Source organism: Hyla sarda, chromosome 12, assembly GCF_029499605.1.
Source record: "Hyla sarda isolate aHylSar1 chromosome 12, aHylSar1.hap1, whole genome shotgun sequence".
NCBI classification, from domain to species: domain Eukaryota; kingdom Metazoa; phylum Chordata; class Amphibia; order Anura; family Hylidae; genus Hyla; species Hyla sarda.
This window is the reverse complement of record NC_079200.1, coordinates 40,702,429-40,725,572: the sequence shown is the minus strand read 5'-3', so window position 1 is coordinate 40,725,572 and position 23,144 is coordinate 40,702,429. Positions and strand designations below refer to the sequence as shown.

The 23,144-nt window shown below is 44.4% G+C and overlaps 1 protein-coding gene and 1 pseudogene across 1 annotated transcript in view; both read right to left on the bottom strand.

Moving 5' to 3' along the window:
• ADAM11 (ADAM metallopeptidase domain 11) overlaps positions 1-23,144 on the bottom strand; it is a 106,484-nt gene that overhangs the window by 23,164 nt on the left and 60,176 nt on the right. Inside the window, exons 9-16 of the mRNA XM_056549410.1 lie at positions 22,805-22,879; positions 17,945-18,013; positions 10,712-10,878; positions 9,165-9,249; positions 2,594-2,684; positions 2,395-2,446; positions 1,072-1,171; positions 844-915 (exon numbers count right to left, since the gene is read on the bottom strand). Coding sequence (XP_056405385.1) covers positions 844-915; positions 1,072-1,171; positions 2,395-2,446; positions 2,594-2,684; positions 9,165-9,249; positions 10,712-10,878; positions 17,945-18,013; positions 22,805-22,879 — 711 coding nt within the window. The remainder of the gene's footprint in view (positions 1-843; positions 916-1,071; positions 1,172-2,394; positions 2,447-2,593; positions 2,685-9,164; positions 9,250-10,711; positions 10,879-17,944; positions 18,014-22,804; positions 22,880-23,144) is intronic.
• Positions 16,301-16,427, bottom strand: LOC130297196 (U2 spliceosomal RNA; annotated as a pseudogene).

Sequence of the window (23,144 nt, the reverse complement as noted above, 5' to 3'; positions counted from 1 at the left end):
GACGAATTGAATTTACTGTAAGTTCGCTGATCTCTAGTTGTTTTCTGTCTGGCAACAGTGCTCTCTGCTAACATCTCTGATTGTCTCGGGAACTGCACAGAGGAGTAGAAGTTTGCTATGGGGATTTGCTTCTAAACTGGGCGGTTCCCGAGACACGTTTCATCAGAGAGCACTTAGACAGAAAAGAACAACTCAACTTCAGCAGCTCATACGTACTGAAAGGATTAATATTTTTTAATAGAAGTAATTTACAAATCTATATTAATACTATATAAATAAAGATTATTTATATGAACCAGTACTCAAGAGCATACAAGGATACAGGATAAAGAGAAAGAGAAAGTAAAGATTAAGGATCCAATAAATGTAATTTATTAAGTAAAATGATTAAATAAAATATAATATGATTTGATATGATGACCGCTCACTCAGCAGGGCCCTTGCATGAGTGAGAAGTATAAATGCAATAAATATAGTGGCAAGTGACTCAGGTGCTGCAGGGAGATTGTGGGGGTCCCATCGGCAGGACCCCCACAATGAGACATCATATACCCCATCCTTTGGATAGGGGATAAGATGTCTAGGGGCGGAGTACCCCTTTAGAAAACCCAATATAATTTGTAATTAATACATCTTAATACCAAAAAAAGCCCACTATAATTTAGTCTGCTCTATAGGATGCACTGCCCGCAGCATGATGGACCTGATCGTTTAACTGTACAGAACAAGTAATTCATTTATTTCCAGTTTTAATGTGACTAACATGTAATATATATTTTTGGACTTTCCTCATAATGCCAACTTATGGTGTAACACAATAGTAATGGTGGCTTAGGTACTCACAGTAGGAGAACCACAGTCACATTCCTCTCCCACTTCCACAAATCCGTTTCCACAGGAAGGAGCATCCAATAGCTGAGAGAGAAAAATAATAACATAAAACATAAATAAAAGCAGGATGATAACATAGGTTATGTTTTATTTTACTACTTTAAAAAAAAATTGGAACTTTTTCCTCTGCACAAGTTTTAATAAATCTACCCCCTTTGTCATATAACAAAATGTCAGTACCTTGGTGGGTTTGTTAAACAAGCACTTCCCTCCTCCATTCTGTAAGAACTGTCTGTATTCGTCAGTACTGCAGCGGGAAAATTTTTGGGGAAGGTAATACCTAAAATCAAGCAAATCTTTATCACTGACAATACAACTGTGCTACCGATTGACTTCATTTCTTTACAAATTTTATTTTAACAAGACTCTCTTCTGGATTATTAGAGAGTCAGAGGAAATCATTTAAAATGGCACGGTCACTTAAATAAAGCTTTCGACATGTCTCTACATGTCAAAAGTTTTGATCGGCCAGGGTCTGAGTGTTTAGACCCCAACCAATCACTTGAATAAACTGGGAGAAGAGTGCGCTAACAAGACAAGCTTACAATGTTTAGGATTGTCTCAGTGACCGTCTCTCCCTGCCCATTCTATTGATCAGTTGGGGTCTGAACACTCAGACCCCAACCGATCCAAATTTTTATCTTGTCTCTGAAAAGTTTTTTAAAGTAACAGGTACACTTTAAAACAACAAAGTCTGATGCTGTCAAGTGACACTAGTTCTGGACTAGTGAAATGTCTTTCTTTTTAAATGTCATAGTATATGCAGTGGTAACATGAGCCTGGCTATAGTATCCACCATGCCAAGCTGAGAACGTTACATTTTGGTGACCAGTTCCTAATAGGCAACCATTACTAGAATCATTAAAGGGGTATTCCAGGCAAAAACATTTTATCCCCTATCCAAAGGATAGGGGATAAGATGTCTGATCGCGGGGGGCCCACTGCTGAGACCCCCCACGATCTCCCTGCAGCACCCGCTTTCTATGCGGGTGCTGAATGTCCAGTTTCGGAAACTTCCGGGACTGGGGATGTGATGTCACGCCACGCCCACTCCATTCATGTTTATGGGAGGGGGCGTGACGCAGTCACGCCCCCTCCCATAGACATGAATGGAGGGGGCATGGTGTGACATCACGTCCCCAGTCCCGGAAACCCGGAGGTTTCCGAAACTGGAGATTCAGCACCTGCATAGAAAGCGGTTGCTGCAGGGAGATCGCGAGGGGTCTAACCAGCGGGCCCCCCGCGATCAGACATATTATCCCCTATCCTTTGGATAGGGGATAAAATGTTTTTGCCCAGAATACCCCTTTAATGGCCTATTCTGAGTCTAAAAACAAGATGGCAAAATTTAAAAGACATATACAGTAAATAGATCCAGTTGTTTGATCTTCAACAACACATCCTAGCAATATTCTATTACTTGTTCTGGCACAAATTCCCCTTTGATAAAATTGATGTGATTAATCATGAGATTTAAAGAGTATTTTGGAAATGGTCACATACCCTGTATCTTCCATAATGCAACCAAGCCACAGGTCAGGACAACGGCAGTCACCTTTCAGAAAGACAAGAACCCAGTTATTGGATGGATCTGGACTGGTTCCCTTTCCTTCATGAAGTTATTATCCTCACAGTAATAACATTCCAGCAGTAGAAGACATAAATCCAGAACCCCATACACCAGCCGTCCGTGATCTCTTACCTGCAGCCATGCGGGGTCTGTTGTACATCATACCAAGATTCTGCCCCAGACTCTGTGCTAAAGTCACCGCCATGGCAGCAATGCTTCCAAACTAAATAGGGTAAATATAGAATGCAGACCATAAACTTCTTTTATTATATTTCCATAGTACTCTCATTATCAACTTGTCAGTTACATTGTATTACGAGCTGTTCACACTTGTCATGCTTTCAGTTTTTTTCAATATCTTTGACAATACATATCCGTTTGTCAAATCTACCAATCCTTCTGAGTTACAGTGAACCTATTATCACTTTTATGCTGCCCTTATACTAGATATATGGAGAGGAGAAAGGGAAAAAACAGGAGACCCGCCCCTAGTGAAGTATAGTTTAAACAATGATTATAGGGAAAAAAAACATATGAATCTCACTCACCCTTTGGTGCACAACACCTGTGTTCACATGTAGAGTGAATCTTTTGGTCCTGCATCTCGCAATCCTTCCGAAGCCTCCGTGGAGTTGTCGGTAGTAGTAGGTGAGGTAGATTTTAAAAAGAACTGATATTTTTCTTGCAGCGCTCGACCAATGGAATTAGAAGAAACCAAACTCTTATGGTAATCAAAGAGTAGCGTTTATTGGAAGCACGTCAACGCGTTTCTGGCCCGGTATGGGCCCTTCATCAGGATAAGGTGCTGGTCATCAGCACCTTGTCCTGATGAAGGGCCCAATCCGGGCCAGAAACGCGTTGACGTGCTTCCAATAAATGCTACTCTTTGATTACCATAAGAGTTTGGTCTCTTCTAATTCCATTGGTCCAGCGCTGCAAGAAAAATATCCGTTTTTTTTTTTTTATCTACCTCACCTTATACTAGATATAAGGAGAGGTCCATCAATCAAAGACGTCGGGCGGGAAGGAACAGGGGACCGCCCCAATGACAATTGGTTCAGGCAGCATTAAAGAGATGACAGGTTCCCTTTAAAGATTTCTTGCCACTCTAAAAATGTGGCCCAACTTGCAGGCTTTGTGTTATAGAACAGATAACAGATCTAGATAACTTGCCCTTTACATTTATCCATGTACTGGGCTATGTAGTCATGTGGACGGTCCGAATCAGAGTCTGACAGCTCTCTCTACATACACACAGATAGCTGTCAATCACTGAGTAGGACCGGTTATGTGACTACCTAAATCAGAATGAGCAGAGATTTAACAAGGGTTAATGAAAAGTTATCCAGAACTTTTACAGCAAAACTGTATATCAGTGTGCTCAACTATTTCTACTCTATAACATGATTCCTGTAGATTGGACCGCATTTTCCATGTGATAGGTTTCCTTCAAAGGGGTCATTCAGTTATTAAAAGACCTTTACTGTGGTTAGTTTTCTGATCAAGGAGGGTCCGACCATTGGGATCTGTGCAATCTCCATAACGGGCCCAGCTCTCCCTGCTGAGTGCTCAGACCCCCACCTTACAACACAGACTGATAAGACACTGTTCACCTATCCACTGGATAATCCCTCTAAGGTCAGATTTCTGATAGGATATGCAGCATGCTATACTATTTTAACCACAAAAAGGCAAAGGAAAAGAGAGTAACGCAAGCTTAAACTGTTGTTTAAGGCATTTACATTTGTGACCAGATTAATAGAAGACTTATCTCTAGGCCATAAAAAAAACACTTACTAGTGGGCTAAGAGGGGTCCAAACTCTAGAGAACCTAAAACAACTCACTCTGCCACGTGATGGGCCAGAAAGAAAAGGGAATTCTAATCTATTGTAATAAACTAGAATAAGTAAATTCATTATGTAGATTCATGTGAGAAATTGCCTATTTTATTGGTAATCCAAAGGTATATGCCGTAGAAAACTAATGAAGCAAGGAGTTTTGTTAAAAGGGTCATGGTTAAGGACCCAGATGCCAAATATAGAAGTCTTAAGGCAGCAGTTTCCATCTGCCATATTGCCTTTTAATAGTGCTTTTTATTATCCTTTATTTTACATTTACTTTTATTTGCTTGCTATAAGATAAAACAATACACAAGGGACAACGATTGTTGTGAACTTGTTTATTTTATGTGAAACTTTTTATGGTGCCCATACACCTTCAATAATGGGCGGTTGAACATTCATTTGTTATGTTTCCAGGCTTCTTTATACACGTGAATGTTTGATATGGCCGAATGTTCATGTTTCCTCTTTGAGAGGGAAGGGGTAAGCTGCTGCCACACAACAATAGGGTTGGGCAGAAAAAATCAACATTCTCGAACTTCTCTCCACCAACATTATCTGTCAGTAGAGCGTTGGGAAGCCACTATACACCGTTAGACAATTGGCTGAACCACAGAATACGGTGGTCACTTTTATACTTACATACAATACGCAGGACGCAGTACTAGTTTTACCCAGGCTCCTGACATTAATTATCTCACCAACAACCCTTCTTTGTAAAGAGCCTCATAAACTCTTAGTTCAAAGCCTGTAGTATGTGTCCCTCAGTGGGTACACACTGGCCCTGATTTACTAATGTGAACCCTAGTGTTTTTGTCGGGTTTTACGCCTAATATTCTGTCGCACAATGGCCCTGATTTATCAATCTGTCTGAGACAGAAACTGGAGTGATTTTCCCAAGCAACCAATCACGGCTCAGCTTTCATTTTACCAGAGCTCCTTAAGATATAAAACATGAGCTGTGATTGGTTGCTTGAGAAAATCACACCAATTTCTGTCTCAGACAGATTGATAAATCAGGGCCAATGTATGCGACAGTGTTTGCAACCAAAAAAAACCCATCTTTTTGAAAACTCTCCGAGTGTTTAGTAAAACACACCAAATGGGCGTGTTCCCAAATAAATTAGAAAAAACTCTCGGAGTATAATGTGAAACACATGGAAAAAGTGTGAGATTGTGAAAATGAAAATCTGACTGCCAGCAGCAATCGGAAAGTTCATAAAAACGGAGGGTTTTTAATGATGTTCACAACAACAGCCATTAGAGATGTTATTTGCATCTTTCAGGCTAGATAAATAAGCTGGTGGTTGATTTTGTGCCCTTTAGTCAGACTATCTTTACATGTACTTTCTTAGTAAACTTTAAAATCTATTTTGACAAGTGATGGATATTTTGATTGTTATTGCTTTGAACATAGTCATTTTCTACAAACGTTCTCTCTTCTCAATAGGGTCTCCAAGTCTGCATTTAAAAAAACATTTTTTTTTTAAACTGGGTTTTACCCGCCTAGTTTGTGCAACCAAACAATATTCCGTGAGACAGAAAATACGCAACACAATAGTAAATAAGGTGAGAAAAATAATGGAGGAAAAGCAAAAACACACCAAAAAAACCTCTCCGGTCTTAGTAAATGAGGGCCACTGTGTTTACACTGTGTACAGGTCATAGCTTCTGATCTGCTGCCAACAGAAGTTTCCAATCCATTCCAGATAAGAAAATGTTTAAATATAGAGTGTAAATAATCCATAAAACAGCATGCACTTCTGGCATATACATAGGAAAATAAATATTATGTCATCTGTTTCCTATTTTTCCATTCATCTGTGTCATTCTTGTGCCTATAGCTCCAACTAGTGGTGCTGTCTTGCAACTGCGCTCATACTGCATGAATGAAAAACGGGTAGGGAGGATGCTTCCGAAACATTACAAGATGTTATGAGGGATACATGGAATTTCCCTACAGTGGGGGTATTTATAAATAATGGCCGTGGTATGTGTTTTTTTACTCCTTTTTTTTCATGGGTGGCTTTTTAACTCACTGCACCAAATTTACAAAAAGGCACAAGTCGGGCTATAAATTTGGTGTGTGAATCTAACCACCAGGTGATTCCTTGTGTGTTAAACTTAATTGTACCAAATATTCAGACTTTTAATTATTCAGACATGTCCATTCTAACTATATTGAAAAATGTTCAAAATTTTAAAAAAAAAGTTTGTTTTTTTTTGTTATATTTTTTTTATAGGAAATATATTGATATATAAATATATTTCAACAACAATGTGGTCTGCTTATATTAATGAGTAATTTCAACAGATTTTTGTAATGTGTGTTTTCTATTTTTTTTTTATGGAGGTGATTTGTGCCTTTTTAAAGGGTTTGCGCCAAATTTTGCACCTTTTTAAAAAGTTTCATTTTCATAAATTCCTGACCACTGCAAAAACCTGACTGAAAACACAGATACTGCCGCCAAGGAAAGGAATGTGCATAAATGAAAAGGCGCAACAAACTGCACCAAATTTTTGCACCAAATTAACCCCATAAAACAAGGGTAAAGTGCTTCATAAATACCCCCCTGTGTGTTTAGGTACATTTCGGTACTCAGTATAAGTCCCTCCATTATTATGTATGCATACATGTTGGTTTTATCCTGAAAATATTTTATGTCTGTTTCATTTAGATCAATGTCTTCCCTAACGGAGCCACTTCTGCTGTTGCAAAACTACAATTCCCATTATGCCTGAAAGCAATGGGCTGTCAGGCCATGATGGGAGGTATACTTTTGCAACAGCTGGAGAGCCAAAGGTTGGGGAACACTGCAGAAAATATGTTTTTGAGTAGCCAAGCGCATTCCTTTATATAATTTACCTAACATCATTGGAAAAAATAAATAAATAAATATATATATATATATATATATATATATATTTATTTGTGTGTATCAAAGTTATGGTAACCACGTGTTTAAGCTCACCAGTTGTCATAGGACATTATGTCTATATGTATAGAACATCACATGACACACTATATCCTATGTCAGTATAATGCTATTTTAGAATGGTCACGTAGCTTTGTAAAGACTTCAGAGAAGTATCATATGTGGATGGGTAGTAGTATGCAATCAGATAATAATGTAGCCATGACATATTTCATGATTATAACTGTATATCATAACTATATGCTTACATGAACAAACCTACCGTATTTTTCGCCCTATAGGACGCACCGGCGTATATGACGCACCCAATTTATAGGTGCAAAATCTAAAAAAATAAAGATTTTGAACCCAATAGTGGTCTTCAACCTGCGGACCTCCAGATGTTGCAAAACTACAACTCCCAGCATGCCCGGACAGCCGTTGGCTGTCCGGGCATGCTGGGAGTTGTAGTTTTGCAACATCTGGAGGTCCGCAGATTGAAGACCACTGCATAGGAGGTAATACTCACGTGTCCCCACCGCTCCGGACCCGTCACCGCTGCCCAGGATGTCGCTCCATCGCTGTCGCCGTGTCCCCGTTGCTCCGGAACGTCTCTGCTGCCGGCCGGGTATCCTCGCTCTCCGTCGCCGCCATCACGTCGTTACGCATGCCGACGCACGTACGCGACGACGTGATGACGAGGAAGGAGAGCGCCGGCATACTTGGGGATCTCTGAACGGAGAAGACACCGAGGAGGCAGGTAAGGTCCCTCCCGGTGTCCTGTAAACACTAACCAGGCTATTCAGTCGGGCTGTTCGGGACCGCCGTGGTGAAATCGCGGCGGTCCCGAACAGCCCGACTGAACAGCCGGGTTAGTGTCACTTTCCCTTCAGACGCAGCGGTCAGCTTTGATCGCCGCGTCTGAAGGGTTAATACAGGGAATCACCGTGATCGGTGATGTCCTGTATTAGCCGCGGGTCCCGGCCGTTGAAGGCCGCAGGGATCGCAGCGATAGGGGTGTATTCGCCGTATAAGACGCGCCGACTTTTTCCCCCCAGTTTTGGGGAAGAAAAAGTGCGTCTTATACGCCGAAAAATACGGTAAATAGAATCTTTGGCTTGTAAGGAAGTGTTCAACATCCAATCAGAGTTTAGTTTTAGACCAGACCAAGCCAGCCTGAAGTAGGATGACAGCTAGAGGAAGCTAACAGAGGCGGCCATTTCAAGATGGATCCAGCACACTGGATAAAGTACCAAGGAAGAAAACCCAGCTGGTGAAACAAGATTTATGGACATGCCTACATAACCCTCCTACATTATTTACTTATGCTAAGAACTACCTTTATATGAAGATTTCTTGTTTTATGTACTGTCTGTCATGATGTCAAATAAATGTATTTTTTTCGCACAAACAAGAGCTCACTCACTCCATGGTCAGACAGGGTTATAATTTAGCGTTCCGATTATATTTAACAATCACTAAATTAGATTATGACATGAACTTACTGTGTGCATGGAGCCCAGTTATAGTTAAAGGAGAACTATCATGCAGGACAACCTATCTTCTAGGATAGGGGATAAGTGTCTGATTGCGGGAGGTCCGACTGCTTGGGCCCTTCGTGATCTCCTGCAGGCTGTATCTCGGGCTCTCCCATAGAGATACATGAAGGGTGTGTGCTGGACGCCGCTTTGTGCCTGGAGAGAGCCGGGGTGCATACAGGAGATTGGGGGGGGGTGCCCTGCATGCTAGTACTCCTTTTAATCGTGTCTTCTGTATCAATAAGTGCACTCTCTACTCCATTGTGGAGGAAGCAGGTTGGTAAAGGTTAAGCTATCTCTGCATTACAAGACCATTTTGTGGAGTGGAATATCCTGGAGAAAATATGCATTTTCTGTCTTTACTCAACGAATCACATTAAGGTATTATCTGATTATTTTAATACTGACCTCAATTACACCACCACCTTTGGCTGGAGAGCATATCCCACCGAAATAAGCTGCCCCACTGCGGCTACTCTTAAAAGTGCGTCCTCTAGATGCAGAGAAGAGAGAAAATTAGTGAAGAGATCTTTAGTCAGAAATCTGGACCTCTAAAAAGGAAAATACAGTACTTTTAGAATTGGTTCAGAATGGCATGATCTGTGGTGGAAATGATCAATCACAGTGTCACTCACGGTCATCTCTTTATAGCTAATGACACTTTGTAAATCTAAAACAACATTAACCTATCGTGCTCCTGTCTGCTTAGTCAGGTCAAAATTTGCATTGTGATGGATATCCATACATTTCTTTTTTTATACCAACATAATATGCCCTAAAATCTGCAGCAAATGCACACCAACATTTGCACAATTGACACCAAAATTGTAAACAGCATCTAGAAAGTAAAATAAAATATGAATATATAACCTTAATATTTCTCACGCTGATGGTCTGTGAAAATGTGTCTACACAATCCAGGACCAATTGAGAGAGGAGCGCTACTTTATACCCTCTTAGGGAAAACCCATGTTGATAGATGGGGATTGTGAAGAAAAGATCCCATCTATTCACCACAAAGAGCATCTCTCTTTCTCTGGAGGACTTTGTGTTACACATACAACTTATTGATTTCAATGGGAATTGTGTAATGCATCATTTAGCCAGTGGTGTCACTGCATAACAACTGATCGTGCCAGCATCAGGACAACATGATCAACTAACAACGTCTAACAAAAGGCAATTGTTCAAGGTAGACAAACAATTTAACAACTGGATCTCCAGGTATAAGTGAATAAAATACTTCAGAAATATACAGACCAGACTAAAGGCCCTTAAACACTTTAGTTAGCCAAACCTGTTGACTTTGGCAGGCTTCCCAACAGATGATGTCCGTGGAGAGAAGGGCTGGCACATTGCATGTTGGGTTTCAACTGCCCAACCCTATTGTTCTCGAAGAGATAAACCTCTGCCACAGCTACAGCTTACCCACTTTCTCCATAAAGAACACAGTGTTGGACATAAATGCAATGTATGGGGCGAAATATACATTGATAGCAGAATATTTGGTGAACAACTATTAAAAGTGTATGGCCTCCCTATATGGCTGCAGATTTAAATGCTGATAAAGTTATATCTATGCAATGAGCTGTTAATATTACGACAGTCTTTGTACTTCCATTGTTTCCGGGTACCCGTAAACATTAAGACTATGGATTAATTGACTTAAAATGGGCGAAGGCTAAAACAGTGTTTTTGATGCTAGCATAATGCTTTGTACAGTGAAACCAGAGAAGACCACCCAAAACTGCATTAAACGGTGGTCTTCTACAGATGTGGTGGACTGAAAATCCATGACATCACATTAGGTCTGGAGAGGTTTCACTGTACATTAGAAAGTAACATATCCCAGTGATGTAAAAAGTGAATGAACGTGACAGTGAGGTAATGGTAGACGTAGACTGGATGATGGCATGTATTATATAATAAGGTGCAGCTAACCCCATTGGACTCACGAGAAGAGGTGAGTGGCATCACTATGCTCTGGTATCTCCGTGCTCCGATACTTCATGAAATCAGCCAGTGTCTGAAGAGGGTATTCACTAACCGCAACCTTATCTCCTGATGTCCAGGTTTCCATTGCCACCAGGACAATACTGGTGTTTAGCTGTTCCCTGAAAATCTAAGAGGAGAAGCCAGGAATAAACTAGGGTGGGCAGGGAGCAGAGTAAGGAAACTGTGGAGGTATAAAGGGTAAAAAAAACAAAAGGTGCAGGATACTAACAATCTCAATAATAATAATAGAAGGGAAGTAAGCTATGCAAGGCTCATTATCTGTCATACATCTAATCTTGTCTTGCTGATGTCATATTTAATCAATCATATGCAATTGTAAATAAAGATATAAAACTATCACTATACATAAAGTATCCTTACCCTGCACTAGACCAGACAAGCACTTTGGATTTATTTAGCTCAAATAAATAGGAATATTTGAGTTTGGTCAAAGATCCATCCATCAACACATCTCATGGAAATAACCTACCTTTACACCTGCATCGGAGGCTCTGTTTTTCCACTATGGACACTTATGGAGCCCATCAGACTCCACTGATTTAATAGAATTTGTCAGGTTTCCAGAATGGTGTCCATCATTTATTTTTATTTTTTTCATATACCACTTGCTGCAATTTCTATTGTTAATTTAAGCAGAATCTGCGACGGAGGCCCTCCAACTGAGACACCGACACTGAAGTAAACATAGCCTCCAATAATGTCATGTTTTCACTCCACAGCCTCCCACAAAGCGAATACACTTTTCTTTAACACAGCAGAATCTTTAAGAATGATGATGGAAGAACACTTAAAGGGGTATTCCGCTGCCTCCCAAAACGGGGACGTGACATCACGGCCACGCCCCCTAGTGGCATCACTACACGCCCCTCCATTTATGTCTTTGGGGGGGGGGCAAGACGGCCGTCATGCCCCCTCCCATAGACATGAATGGAGGGGGCGTGGTGTGACGTCACTAGGGGGCGTGGCAGTGACATCACGTACTTCTCTGGGAGGCAGTGCCCGGCACAGAATGACAGGGGCTGCACCGAGATCACGGGGGTCCCCAGCGGCGGGACCCCTGCGATCATACATCTTATCCCCTATCCTTTGGATAGGGAATAAGATTTATAAAGCTGAAATACCCCTTTAACAATGTTGCTTGTTCTCCAGCAGTCTAGAATCATAAAGATATGTTCTCACAGGGTATTCTTGTACATCTACTCAGCACAGAAATACACTGCAGATATTTTAAAATTCTGCAGATGGATGTATATTCTTTGAGGAAAAAGCAGTGATTAGAGCCAATGAATGGGACTATTTCACGTACGGACTCACAGCATATAAAGCTATGAATCCTTGGCAGAAATCCAAATGTGGGCTTCAGAATTATGTCATGGATTGGTTTGCAAATCTGAAAGGATTTTTTGCACAAAAAAAACAAACATGGTGACCATATCCTGAATAGACAGGATGGAGCTGAATAATGATAACCTGCAAATTCAATGAACAAGTCAGAAAGCAACATAACCTATTGGTCATTTACTGACAGGCGCCAAGAGAACGCCTTTACTCCAAGAAGGTGTGTAACAAAAGGTTTATTATCCAAGATTCTGGTAATAAGGAGCTTTTTTTGTACTCATCGTAAAATCTCTTTCATGGGTATTATGCTGCTGCCACTAGGAGGATGACACTAGGCAAAAAAGAAGTCAGCTCCTCCCAACAGGATATACCCTCCCACAGGCACAGAGCTAATCAGTTGTGTCACAAAGCAAGCCAAACAACAAAGGGGATGCGTCCAAATGACACCAGAAAGTAACAACAGGCAACAAAACAACCTGACCAGGAACCATAAATGGGTGGGTGCTGTGTTCCCCAATGAAGGCTACGAGAAATAAATTTTACGGTGAGTACAAAAAAATCTCCTTTTCTCGGTGGCCTTATTGGGGAACACAGAGCCCATGCGACGTCCCAAAGCAGTCCCTGGGTTGGGAAAAACAACCGTCAGAGAAGGGAAGAGCAGGCCAGAGACTGAACTATACCCATTCGCACAGGAATGTGGAAGATGCCCAGGAGGAAACCGGTAACCCACCACCTGGAAACCCCCACAAAACATGAGGGGAGAGCTAGGACCCGAAAAGGAAGGAACCAAGCAAGGACGGAGGTCCAACCTCTATCTATATGTGACAAGAAACAGTCGCCTTGGAGGCCTGAAGGTGAAAATAGAAGCCGCCGGAAAAGGAGAAGAGAGAGACAAACAAGATCGATGTCCAGGCCCAAACCCAGATCAATCCAGCCCAGAAGAAGACTGAGCACATTGCTGACCGCTCGGAGGCCCGGACACCAAACCACAGTCCCAAGGCCACGCTGCCAAGGGACAGGGTGGAAGAGGAAACTCAAAGAGCACACAGTATCACCTGGAAGGGCGAAGAAAATGGAGAGCGACGTGAGGACAACACCCATCTAGGTTAGAATTGCCAGACAGAGGTAACCAGGAGTACAGAAGGGCCCTCGGCCACAAGATCCTTTCACTCCCAGAGGGAGACAATGAGAGACAAACAGGCCGGTGAGGAGGTCAGAACTGTCCGGAAACCCTGCAGCAGTCATCAAGAGACCTAGATCCCAGATCTAGGAATAAGTTGAGGGACCGCGGGGTCCCACACCAGAAGCGGCTAAGCAAACCCAAGTCGGAGCAATACACCCCAGGTGAAGAGCCCCTAGGCAAAAAAAAGGGAAACCACCTCAGAGACCGAGACGTGTAACCGCCACCTGAAAAATAGCACAACCCAAAGAAGTCCTGCACAAGCAGAACATCAAGGGAGAGGGTCCTGAACAAGTCTGAGACCACCATGAAAGAAGTGGCATACCCTATGAGGGAACAGTGGGCAGAGCAACAGGCAACGCTAGCACAGAGATCACTGCGCAGCCCAAGCACCCTCAGATACAAGGGACGAGAGGCTAGACGAGGCAGCCCAGCGGTCAGAACGGACTGGATGACTCCAAGGAGACACAGCCCAGAAGGCACGGCACAGAGGGGGAGACAGAAGGGACCCTGCTCCAGTGTCAGTCCAGCCGAAGCAATAAGCTGAATGAACAGAAGACATGATCTGGGCACAGGAGGTCGCCCACCAGACTGTCGTCCAGTCACGGAACAACTGACACCCACCCCGAAAAAGGATGGACATGCCGCATCGAGACTGATGCAGAAACCGAGCAAGGACTGCCCTGATGTCGTCTAATCAAGTTACCCTGAAGGAGAGTGCCACATGAGGGTCAGGGTAACTAGAATAGAAACCACGCCAGGATCGCCAACACCCCACGCAGAAAAAACGGGGAAGTGATAAGGCAGAAACATTCCCAGAAGCGTGAAAGGCAACATGAAGGCCATGAGAGCAACAGCCGCAACTATGCCAATCCAGCAGCATGATAGCAGGGATAGGAAAAATAGGAGAAGAGCAGCGCTGCCGTACCAATGCTCCTCCACCAACAAGATAAACCATCCAATACTTCACATAAGGAAGGGGGGGGGGGGAGGATGCCATGACTGTCCAGAGCCCGGTGAATACACAGGGTCACTCTACAGAGCCCCTCGTACCAGTAGCAGGGTACTACTGGGTACTAGAAAGAGGCAGTCATAGCATGGGCTTCCGGCCAGGACAATAGCAGACACCACTGTACACCCATGGTACATTACATATTGCAGCGATAAAGTGGTCGCTACTGCTGGTGTAGGTGGTACATTGCACCAGGAGGGACAGTCATGGGACACCTCCCACAGGTAGAGGGGGACCGGAATCTCAGCGGCAGTGTGGCAGGCCGCACGCTCCCCCGGACGTGATAGAGTGCTCAGCATATGCATGATCACCCCTTCAGCAACTCCCACATGCAGTGGGGTCCCGGAACTGCCAGTGCGAATGTGACAGACATTGCGCTGTCTATGGGCGTCGCAGAGGGTCCAATCTGGGGTACCAGAACTGCAGCCGTGGATGGGGCAGGTGTCAAGTATTCCCTAGGAGTCATAAAGGGTCCATTGTACATCAGAAACTCCCTGTCACGATGCCGGCTGGCAGGAGGTGGATCCTCTGTGCCAGAGAGGGATTGGCGTGGACCGTGCTAGTGGACCGGTTCTAAGTTACTACTGGTGTTCACCAGAGCCCGCCGCAAAGCGGGATGGTCTTGCTGCGGCGGTAGTAACCAGGTCGTATCCACTAGCAACGGCTCAACCTCTCTGATTGCTGAAGATAGGCGCGGTACAAGGGAGTAGACAAAAGCAAGGTCGGACGTAGCAGAAGGTCGGGGCAGGCAGCAAGGATCGTAGTCAGGGGCAACGGCAGGAGGTCTGGAACACAGGCTAGGAACACACAAGGGAACGCTTTCACTAGGCACAAGGGCAACAAGATCCGGCCAGGGAGTGCAGGGGAAGTGAGGTATACATAGGGAGTGCACAGGTGAAGACACTAATTGGAACCACTGCGCCAATCAGTGGCGCAGTGGCCCTTTAAATCGCAGAGACCCGGCGCGCGCGCGCCCTAGGGAGCGGGGCCGCGCGCGCCGGGACAGGACCGAGGGAGAGCGAGTCAGGTACGGAAGCCGGGGTGCGCATCGCGAGCGGGCGCCACCCGCATCGCGAATCGCATCCCGGCTGGAGGCGGTATCGCAGCGCACCCGGTCAGTGGATCTGACCGGGGCGCTGCCGTAGCGAGGATGTTGCGAGCGCTCCGGGGAGGAGCGGGGACCCGGAGCGCTCGGCGTAACACTCCCACTCACAGTGGAGTGCCGGAACTGCATAGTACGGTACCGGAACTGGAGCCGCGGATGCGGCAGGCATCACGTACTCCCTAGGAGTCGTAGAGGGTCCATTGCACATTGGTCAACTCTCACTCACAGTGGAGTGCCAGAACTGCAAACGCGGATGTGGCATACATCACGCTGTCCATGGGCTTCGTAGAGGGTCCATTCTACATAGGTCCACTCACACATAGTGAGGTACTGGAACTGGAGCTGCAGATGCGGCAAGCATCAAGTACTCCCTAGGAGTCGTAGAGGGTCCATTGTACAACGGTCTACTTTCACTCAGAGTGGAGTGCCGAAACTGCAGCTGTGGCAGATGACAGGCTCACCAGTTTACACTGGACTAGGCTATGGAAGCTGCAGAGACTCTGTTGCCCATGCCATGTCACCCCATTTAGGTACCTCTCACAGGTAGAGTGGAGAACGGAACTTCAGGCACAGCAGACCTGGCACTGGTGACCGGTGCTGAAGAAAACAGACAGGTGCTGTCAGGTTTCCTGGAATTCTGCAAGGAATGATAAGAGAAGCATAGCGAGTCATGCTGATGACCACTGTCAAAATCCCATACCCCAGTAAAATGACCAATTAGGTCACTACGGAAAACGGGCCAAGGCCCGAAACCATCACTCAAAGAAACAGGGGCTAGGAAAGCACATGGCTGCAGACCACACTTATGTAGGCAAAATGGTACAGTGTGAAGGTTAAGTACCGCAAACACGCTGACCATGGACCTAATAGTTTGACAGATTGTAAAGATTTTTGGGAGATGCACTGCCATATAGGGTCAATGCATAGGGTGACAGAAGCAAGCTTCGAATCGGCCCCCGTTTTCAAAAATGATAAGAACAGATATAACACCTGATAATAGCCGAAAGGCCGAGAAGCAATCATAATGCCTGCAAGGCAGGGGGGGGGGGGGGGGGGTATGTGTGTCGCCAGGCAAAGCCAGGCCACAGAACTGAACAGGGGGTCTCAGGGAGATACTCCAAACCGCTAAAGCGACAGGAGCCATAAAAGGGCCATAGAAAAACTATGCAACTGTAATAACTCCAGACCTATGTCTGCCTCCTACTGACACTAAGCTAAAACTGATTAGCTCTTTGCCTGTGGACGGGTATATCCAGCTGGGAGGAGCCGACTTTTTTTTTTTTTTGCCTAGTTTGAGCCTCCTAGGGCAGCAGCATAATACCCATGGTCTCTGTGTTCCCCAATAAGGCGATCAAGAAAAACCCATTTTTTTGTTTCACACCTTCTTGGACTAAAGACTCTCTTAGCCCCTACAGAAAATCCCATCCTTTTCTTGGAGGAATCGTTTGTGATATTGCAGTGTCGGGCAAGGCTGCAGAGAGATGCCACATCATATTTACCATATATACTCGAGTATAAGCCTAGTTTTTCAGCACAATTTTTCGTGCTGAAAACGCCCCCCTCGGCTTATACTCGAGTGAACTCTCCGCCTGTCAATCCCTTCTCAGTGGTCTTCAACCTGCGGACCTCCAGATGTTGCAAAACTACAGCTCCCAGCATGCCCGGACAGCGATCGGCATGCTGGGAGTTGTAGTTTTGAAACATCTGGAGGTCCGCAGGTTGTAGACCACTGCGGCCTTCATCATAATCCAGACCCCCCTTTAGTTTTCTACTCACCTCCCCTCGGTGGGAAGGAAGGGTGAGCTGGTCTGTGAGGTCCCTGCGCATGAACGTCCCTGTGCGTCGTCGTCAAGGCAACATCACTAGTCCGGGGCCGGCGAAGAGATGGGCCTCCCGGTGAAGATGGAAAGCCTGGAACGACTAACCCTCCCCACCGGACGGTCCCTGCAGCATAGATGGCCCGGACCAGCTCACCCTTCCTTCCCACCGAGGGGAGGTGAGTAGAAAACTAAAGGGGGGTCTGGATGATGATGAAGGCCGCAGTGGTCTTCAACCTGCGGACTTCCAGAGGTTTCAAAACTACAACTCCCACCATGCCCGGACAGCCATCGGCTGTCCGGGCATGCTGGGAGTTGTAGTTTTGCAACATCTGTAGGTCCGCAGATGTTGAAGACCACTGATGAAGGGATTAACAGGCGGTGATGATGCATTTCCCACCCTAGGCTTATAGTCGAGTCAATAACTTTTCCTGGGTTTTTGGGTTGAAATTAGGGGCCTCGGCTTATATTCGGGTCAGCTTACTCGAGTATATACGGTATATACTTTCATTCCAAATTTGTGCTTGGGTGCGCAATCACCATGGGTAGGCGCAAATACACTTTTAGCGTTTTACTCATCCTCATGGTAATGTACTATGGAGTGCTTTATGTTTTTATTATAGTCTATTGGTGATTTAAAAAAGTAAGAGTGAGTTAAGAAAAAAACTAAATACATGTAAATAAAGCCTCCACTGAAAGGGCACAGTAAGTTGTACTCACAGAATCGGCTAGATTCACCACTGATTTGGCATAACTACTTGTAAGACCCACAGACTGCCGGACCTGAAACTAAAGAGAACAAAGATGTAAGGTTATTAAAATCCTCATTATTCCTATATATTAAGAAATACAAAGACAGTATGATCCCTTAGTTAATAATAATAGCACTGCAGGATTATATAGTACAATAGTCATCCTCTTCCTTCATGTTAAAGGGCTATGGACACCGTTAAATACATTTTTATCATTAATGTTTTGTACATATTATGATTCAAAAAAAACATTTTCAGCTTTGTTTCACTTCTACAGCCTCTTTGTGTTGACATATAGGGGGAGATGTATCAATGTTGTTATTGGTAGACGTTTTTTGTAGATCATTTTGGTTGGTCTAAATTTGGAGCAATTTCTCCAAATTTATCAAACTTGTGCAAGCCCCATGATAAATTTCGTGCAATGGTCTAAATCTCCACAAAGTTCTATTTGTAGACCTGTTCTACACCTCACAGGAATAGTGGTGTAGGAATTTGTTCTATTGTTTTTCAGGATTCCACTGAGGTTTTTTTTTGTCCACCAGCAAAAACGCCTGAAAAACGGTCCCAGCTTTTCCTGCATTTTGGTAATTTTTCTTGGGGGAGATTTATCAAAAACTGTACAGAGGAAGAGTAGTGCAGTTGCCCATGGCAACCAATCAGATTGCTTCTTTACAAAAATGAAAGGAGCAATCTGATAGGTTGCTATGGGCAACTGCACCGCTCTTCCTCTACATAGGTTTTGATTAATCTCCCCCCTTGTGTTTTTTCTTGCATTTTTGCTGGTGTGCGGAAACAAACATTTTTGTACCCTGTGTGCATTTTTTTCACTGCAGGTACTACTCCAGGGGTCAGATGCAGAGCGCCCGCCCCACGGAGTGTTAGGAGGTAAGGAGTGATGTATAGCATATACATATACAGGGTGCAGAGCATCACTACTTACCTCTGCCCGCTGTATAGTATACAGGGGGCATAGTGTATCCATGTATACTATACAGGAGCCCAGCAAGGAAAGAGTTAACCCACACTGCAGTTCTGAGTTAAATCTTTGTGCGCTTTCCTGTATATACAGCCATCTATAGATGACTGTATATACAGGATACAGTAGGCAGACAAGAACAATTGGAGGCTCCCTGTTACACACTGCAGTATGGGCGCACTCCCCAGGTGAGATCGCAAATGATGTCCTAACCTTTTTTTTTTCTCATTTCAGATACGTGAATGGGGAGGACTACGTCAGATTCAGTGTATTGCGATGATGACCAGCTTTTTTTTAATGTCAATAAAAGGTTTAATGAGGGCTGTGTGGGGATTTTTTTTTTTTTTTAATACATTTTTTTTTTAATGCCAGGCTTAGCGTTAGCCAAAAAAACAGCTAGCGCTAACCCCCAATTATTACCCCGTTACCCACGGCCACAGGGTTGCTGGGAAGAGCCAGTACCAACAGGCCTGGAGTGTCAAAAATAGCGCTCCTGGCTGGGGTTATTTAGGTTGGGGAGAGCCAGTAACAATGGTCCTCGCCCACCCTGGTAATGTCAGGCTGTTGCTGATTGGTTGGTATCTGACTGACACTGAAAATATGGGGAACCACACACTTTTTTTTATTACAAAAAACAACAACACATAGGCTTCCCCATATTTTCAGTGTCAATCAGACACCAACCAATCAGCAACAGCCTGACATTACCAGGATGGACGAGGACCATTGTTACTGGCCCTCCCCAGCCTAAATAACCCCAGCCTGTTACCGCCTAGGCCAAGGAGCGCTATTTTTGATGCTCCGGGCCTGTTGGTACCGGCTCTTCCCGGCACCCCTGTGGCGGTGAGTACCGGGTAATAATTGGGGGTTAGTGCTAGCTGTTTTCGGGGCTAACGCTAAGCCCAGCTTAGTAATAGATTCCGTCTACAAGACGGCTTCCACTACTAAACCTGAAATTTCAATTATAAAAAACACAACACATGAAATAAAAAATGTATTTAAAAAAACACTCCCCCACAGCCCTCGTTAACCCTTTTATTGACATTAAAAAAATGCTAGTCATCGTCACACTCCACCGAATCTCAGGTAGTCCTCTGCATTCACTTATCTGAAATGACAAGAAAATAAAAACACGAAAAATGGGTCAGTACATTTTTGGCGCTCTCCCCTGGGGAGAGCGCACATAATGCAGTGTGTTCCTAAAGAGGGAGCCTCCAATTGTTGCTAAACTACAACTCCCATCATGGGGGCTGTAGGTAAACAACAGTTGGAGTCTCCCTGTTTGGGAACACACTGCCAAAAAGGCTCTGTTCCCATTATGCAAAACGCATAATGAGAACAGAGCCATACTTACCACCCTGGCTTCAGGCCTGGACTGTGAAGCTCCGCCCCCTAATGATGTCATCACTAGGGGGCAGGGGCGGAGAAGTTGCAAGGGGTCTCAAGAGTGAGACCCCTGAGATCCGTCAGTCTGCCCTTGGACTACTACTCCCATCATGGGAAATTTTGTGTCCCATGATGGGAGTAGTTGTAGTACCGCAGTGCTGAGGGATGGGTCTTACACATCCCCCAGCTGTGAAACAGTATTGTGACTGTTAGGACTACTACTCCCATCATGGACAGAGTATGTCCATGATGGGAGTAGTAGTCCTAACAGTCACAATAGAGTCCCGCAGACAGGGGATGTGCGTCTCTCAGCGCTCCGGTACTACAACTACTCCCATTATGGGATAGATTCTGTCCCATGATGGGAGTAGTTGTAGTACTGCAGTGCTGAGAGACGGCTCCTGCATCCCCCACCTGCATCTTCCACCGTCTGCCATTTTCTACGAGTCCTTGCTAGCACTCTTAGGTTTAGACTACTTTTCTTGCAAAAAAGCGCAATTGCGCAAAAAAAAACATCTACTTTTTTTTGCGCAATTGATAAATACCAGTCCACTGGATTAGGTGGTGTACGGTAGACCAAACTGGTGACAACTTTAGAAAACTGTCCACCAAAAAAAACGCAGCTCTATGCAAAAAAAAAGCGCAATTGCGCAAAATTTGTAGACGTGAAAAATGGTCTAAATGCAATGATACATGTCCCCCATAGTGTTCTCCTCTGTCTTCCATTCCATCAGAGAAGCAGTCTGTAGGCTCTGTTTCCAGCCTTTATCTCTTCTGTCCTGATCTTCTAAGCCTTATTTACGAACAAAGTAAAGTTGAGCTTTAATCTGGTCATAACTCAGCTTTAGGGTATGTTCACACTACGGATTTGTAGCTGAATCTCCGCTCGCGGAATTCAGCGAGCGGAGATTCAGCCTGACAGCCGGCGGCGGCAGCTATGCAGTGCTCACGGACTTCCGCGCAAAGAATGAACATGTTCTTTCTTTGCGCGGAACAATTTCAGCGGCAAAATTGTCCGCTGCTGAAATTCTGCAGTGTGAACGGGTCTCGCGGAAGACCCATTCACGCAGATGCTAACATTCACTGTGCGGAATTTCACTCGTGGAATTCCGCAGTGTGAACATACCCTTAGGGCTGCAACAAATGATTATTTATAAAATCGATTAGCAAGTCAATTATAGGTACGATTAATCGGATAAAACCCAAAATGGGATTAGGGGACCAGGGAAGGCTTAACAGGAGAGTAAGTGGGGACCGCATTGTGAACAGTTAACGTGGAAAGAGAGGGAAGAGCACCTGAAGGGTTAATAGTGTTGCTCGCGAATATTAGCAATGCGAATCTTATTCGCGAATATCGCATATTAGCGAATATTCGTGAATATAGCACTATATATTTGCAATTACGAATATTCGGTTTTTTTTTCACAGTACACATCACAGTGATCATCCCTCTCTGCTTCCAGCTTGTGTGGTATAAAGAAGGCTATAATACTACTGTGTGAGTCTGGGGTACGAATTTTCGCATTTGCAAATGTTCACATATGCGCATTTTCGCATATGCGAAAATATAACGCGAATATTAGGAATATGCAAATTTAGCAAATATATGACAAATATTCGTCCTTATATTCGCGAAATATCACGAATTCGAATATGGCCTATGCCGCTCAACACTAAGGGTTAACAGAGAGTAAGAGAGAAGGGACAGAAACTGAAGGGTTAACAGGGAGAAAAGAGAGGGACAAGCACCTGAAGAGTTAACCTAGGAGCCTCGCTGCAGGGGAGAAGGAGCAGTTCACAGACCTTAGTGATGGCCGTCCTCCTGCACCAGGAAGATCTGTCAGCTTCTGGCCGGACAGGGGGCTCCTGCGATCTCTGGACCGGAAGCTTCTTGTCACCGCAGGCGCCGAGGACAAGGAGGAGCTGCAGGCTTCCAGACAGCACTCCAAGCTGCGGTCCAAGCTGCTGCTGCACTCCAAGCTGCTGACAGCACTCCAAGTGCGGCAGGTAGGCCGCAGATGTCGCTGCCGCAGGCCAGCATCCAAAAGGGTACCGGAGAGTAAGGGGAGATGGGGGAGGACATGTAGGGACAGACTGAGGGGCTAAAAGGCAGGGAAAAATAACAAAAATAGTAGGAAAACTGTGTTACTAGGCCATGCCCCCTAACAACTGAGGCCACGTCCCTAACTACCGATTAAGCGATTGTTGTCGACGATTTCAATAATCACCATTATCGATTTTAATTCAGTTAATCATTGCAGCCCTTCTCAGCTTAAAATATTATTCAGGACAGTAGAGATAAGGACTGGAGACAGACCCACCAGATGGGTATAACTGATAAATGGAGAAATAAAATGTGACAGAAAAGGACTAATGGAGGGCATTACTAACATAAAGAGGGATGATCTTTATGTAAATATAACCACAGATCATTGTGCATTTTATAAACCAGTCAGGAACACATACCAGACGCCAGTCATTGACCACCATAAGCTCAATGTATTTGGTTTCAGACAAAGCAGAGTGTGCAGCTGGGCGAACCTAAAGTAGGGAGACACAGGAAAACATGACAGAGATTAGTTCTGCATTGTCCTTCAGACCAGGACATTATTTATAGTCAAAGGTACATGATCCCCTATAATACACAATATCCTAGATAATATCACACACCTCAGCTCCTGCTGATTTATGATGAGAAGAACATCAATAACAATACAAGTATGGACATCCGCGTGCCCAGCTGTCTATTCCTCTGTACATCCCACACATTTATCCCAGTATTAAAACACTTGAGGGCCAAAAGGAA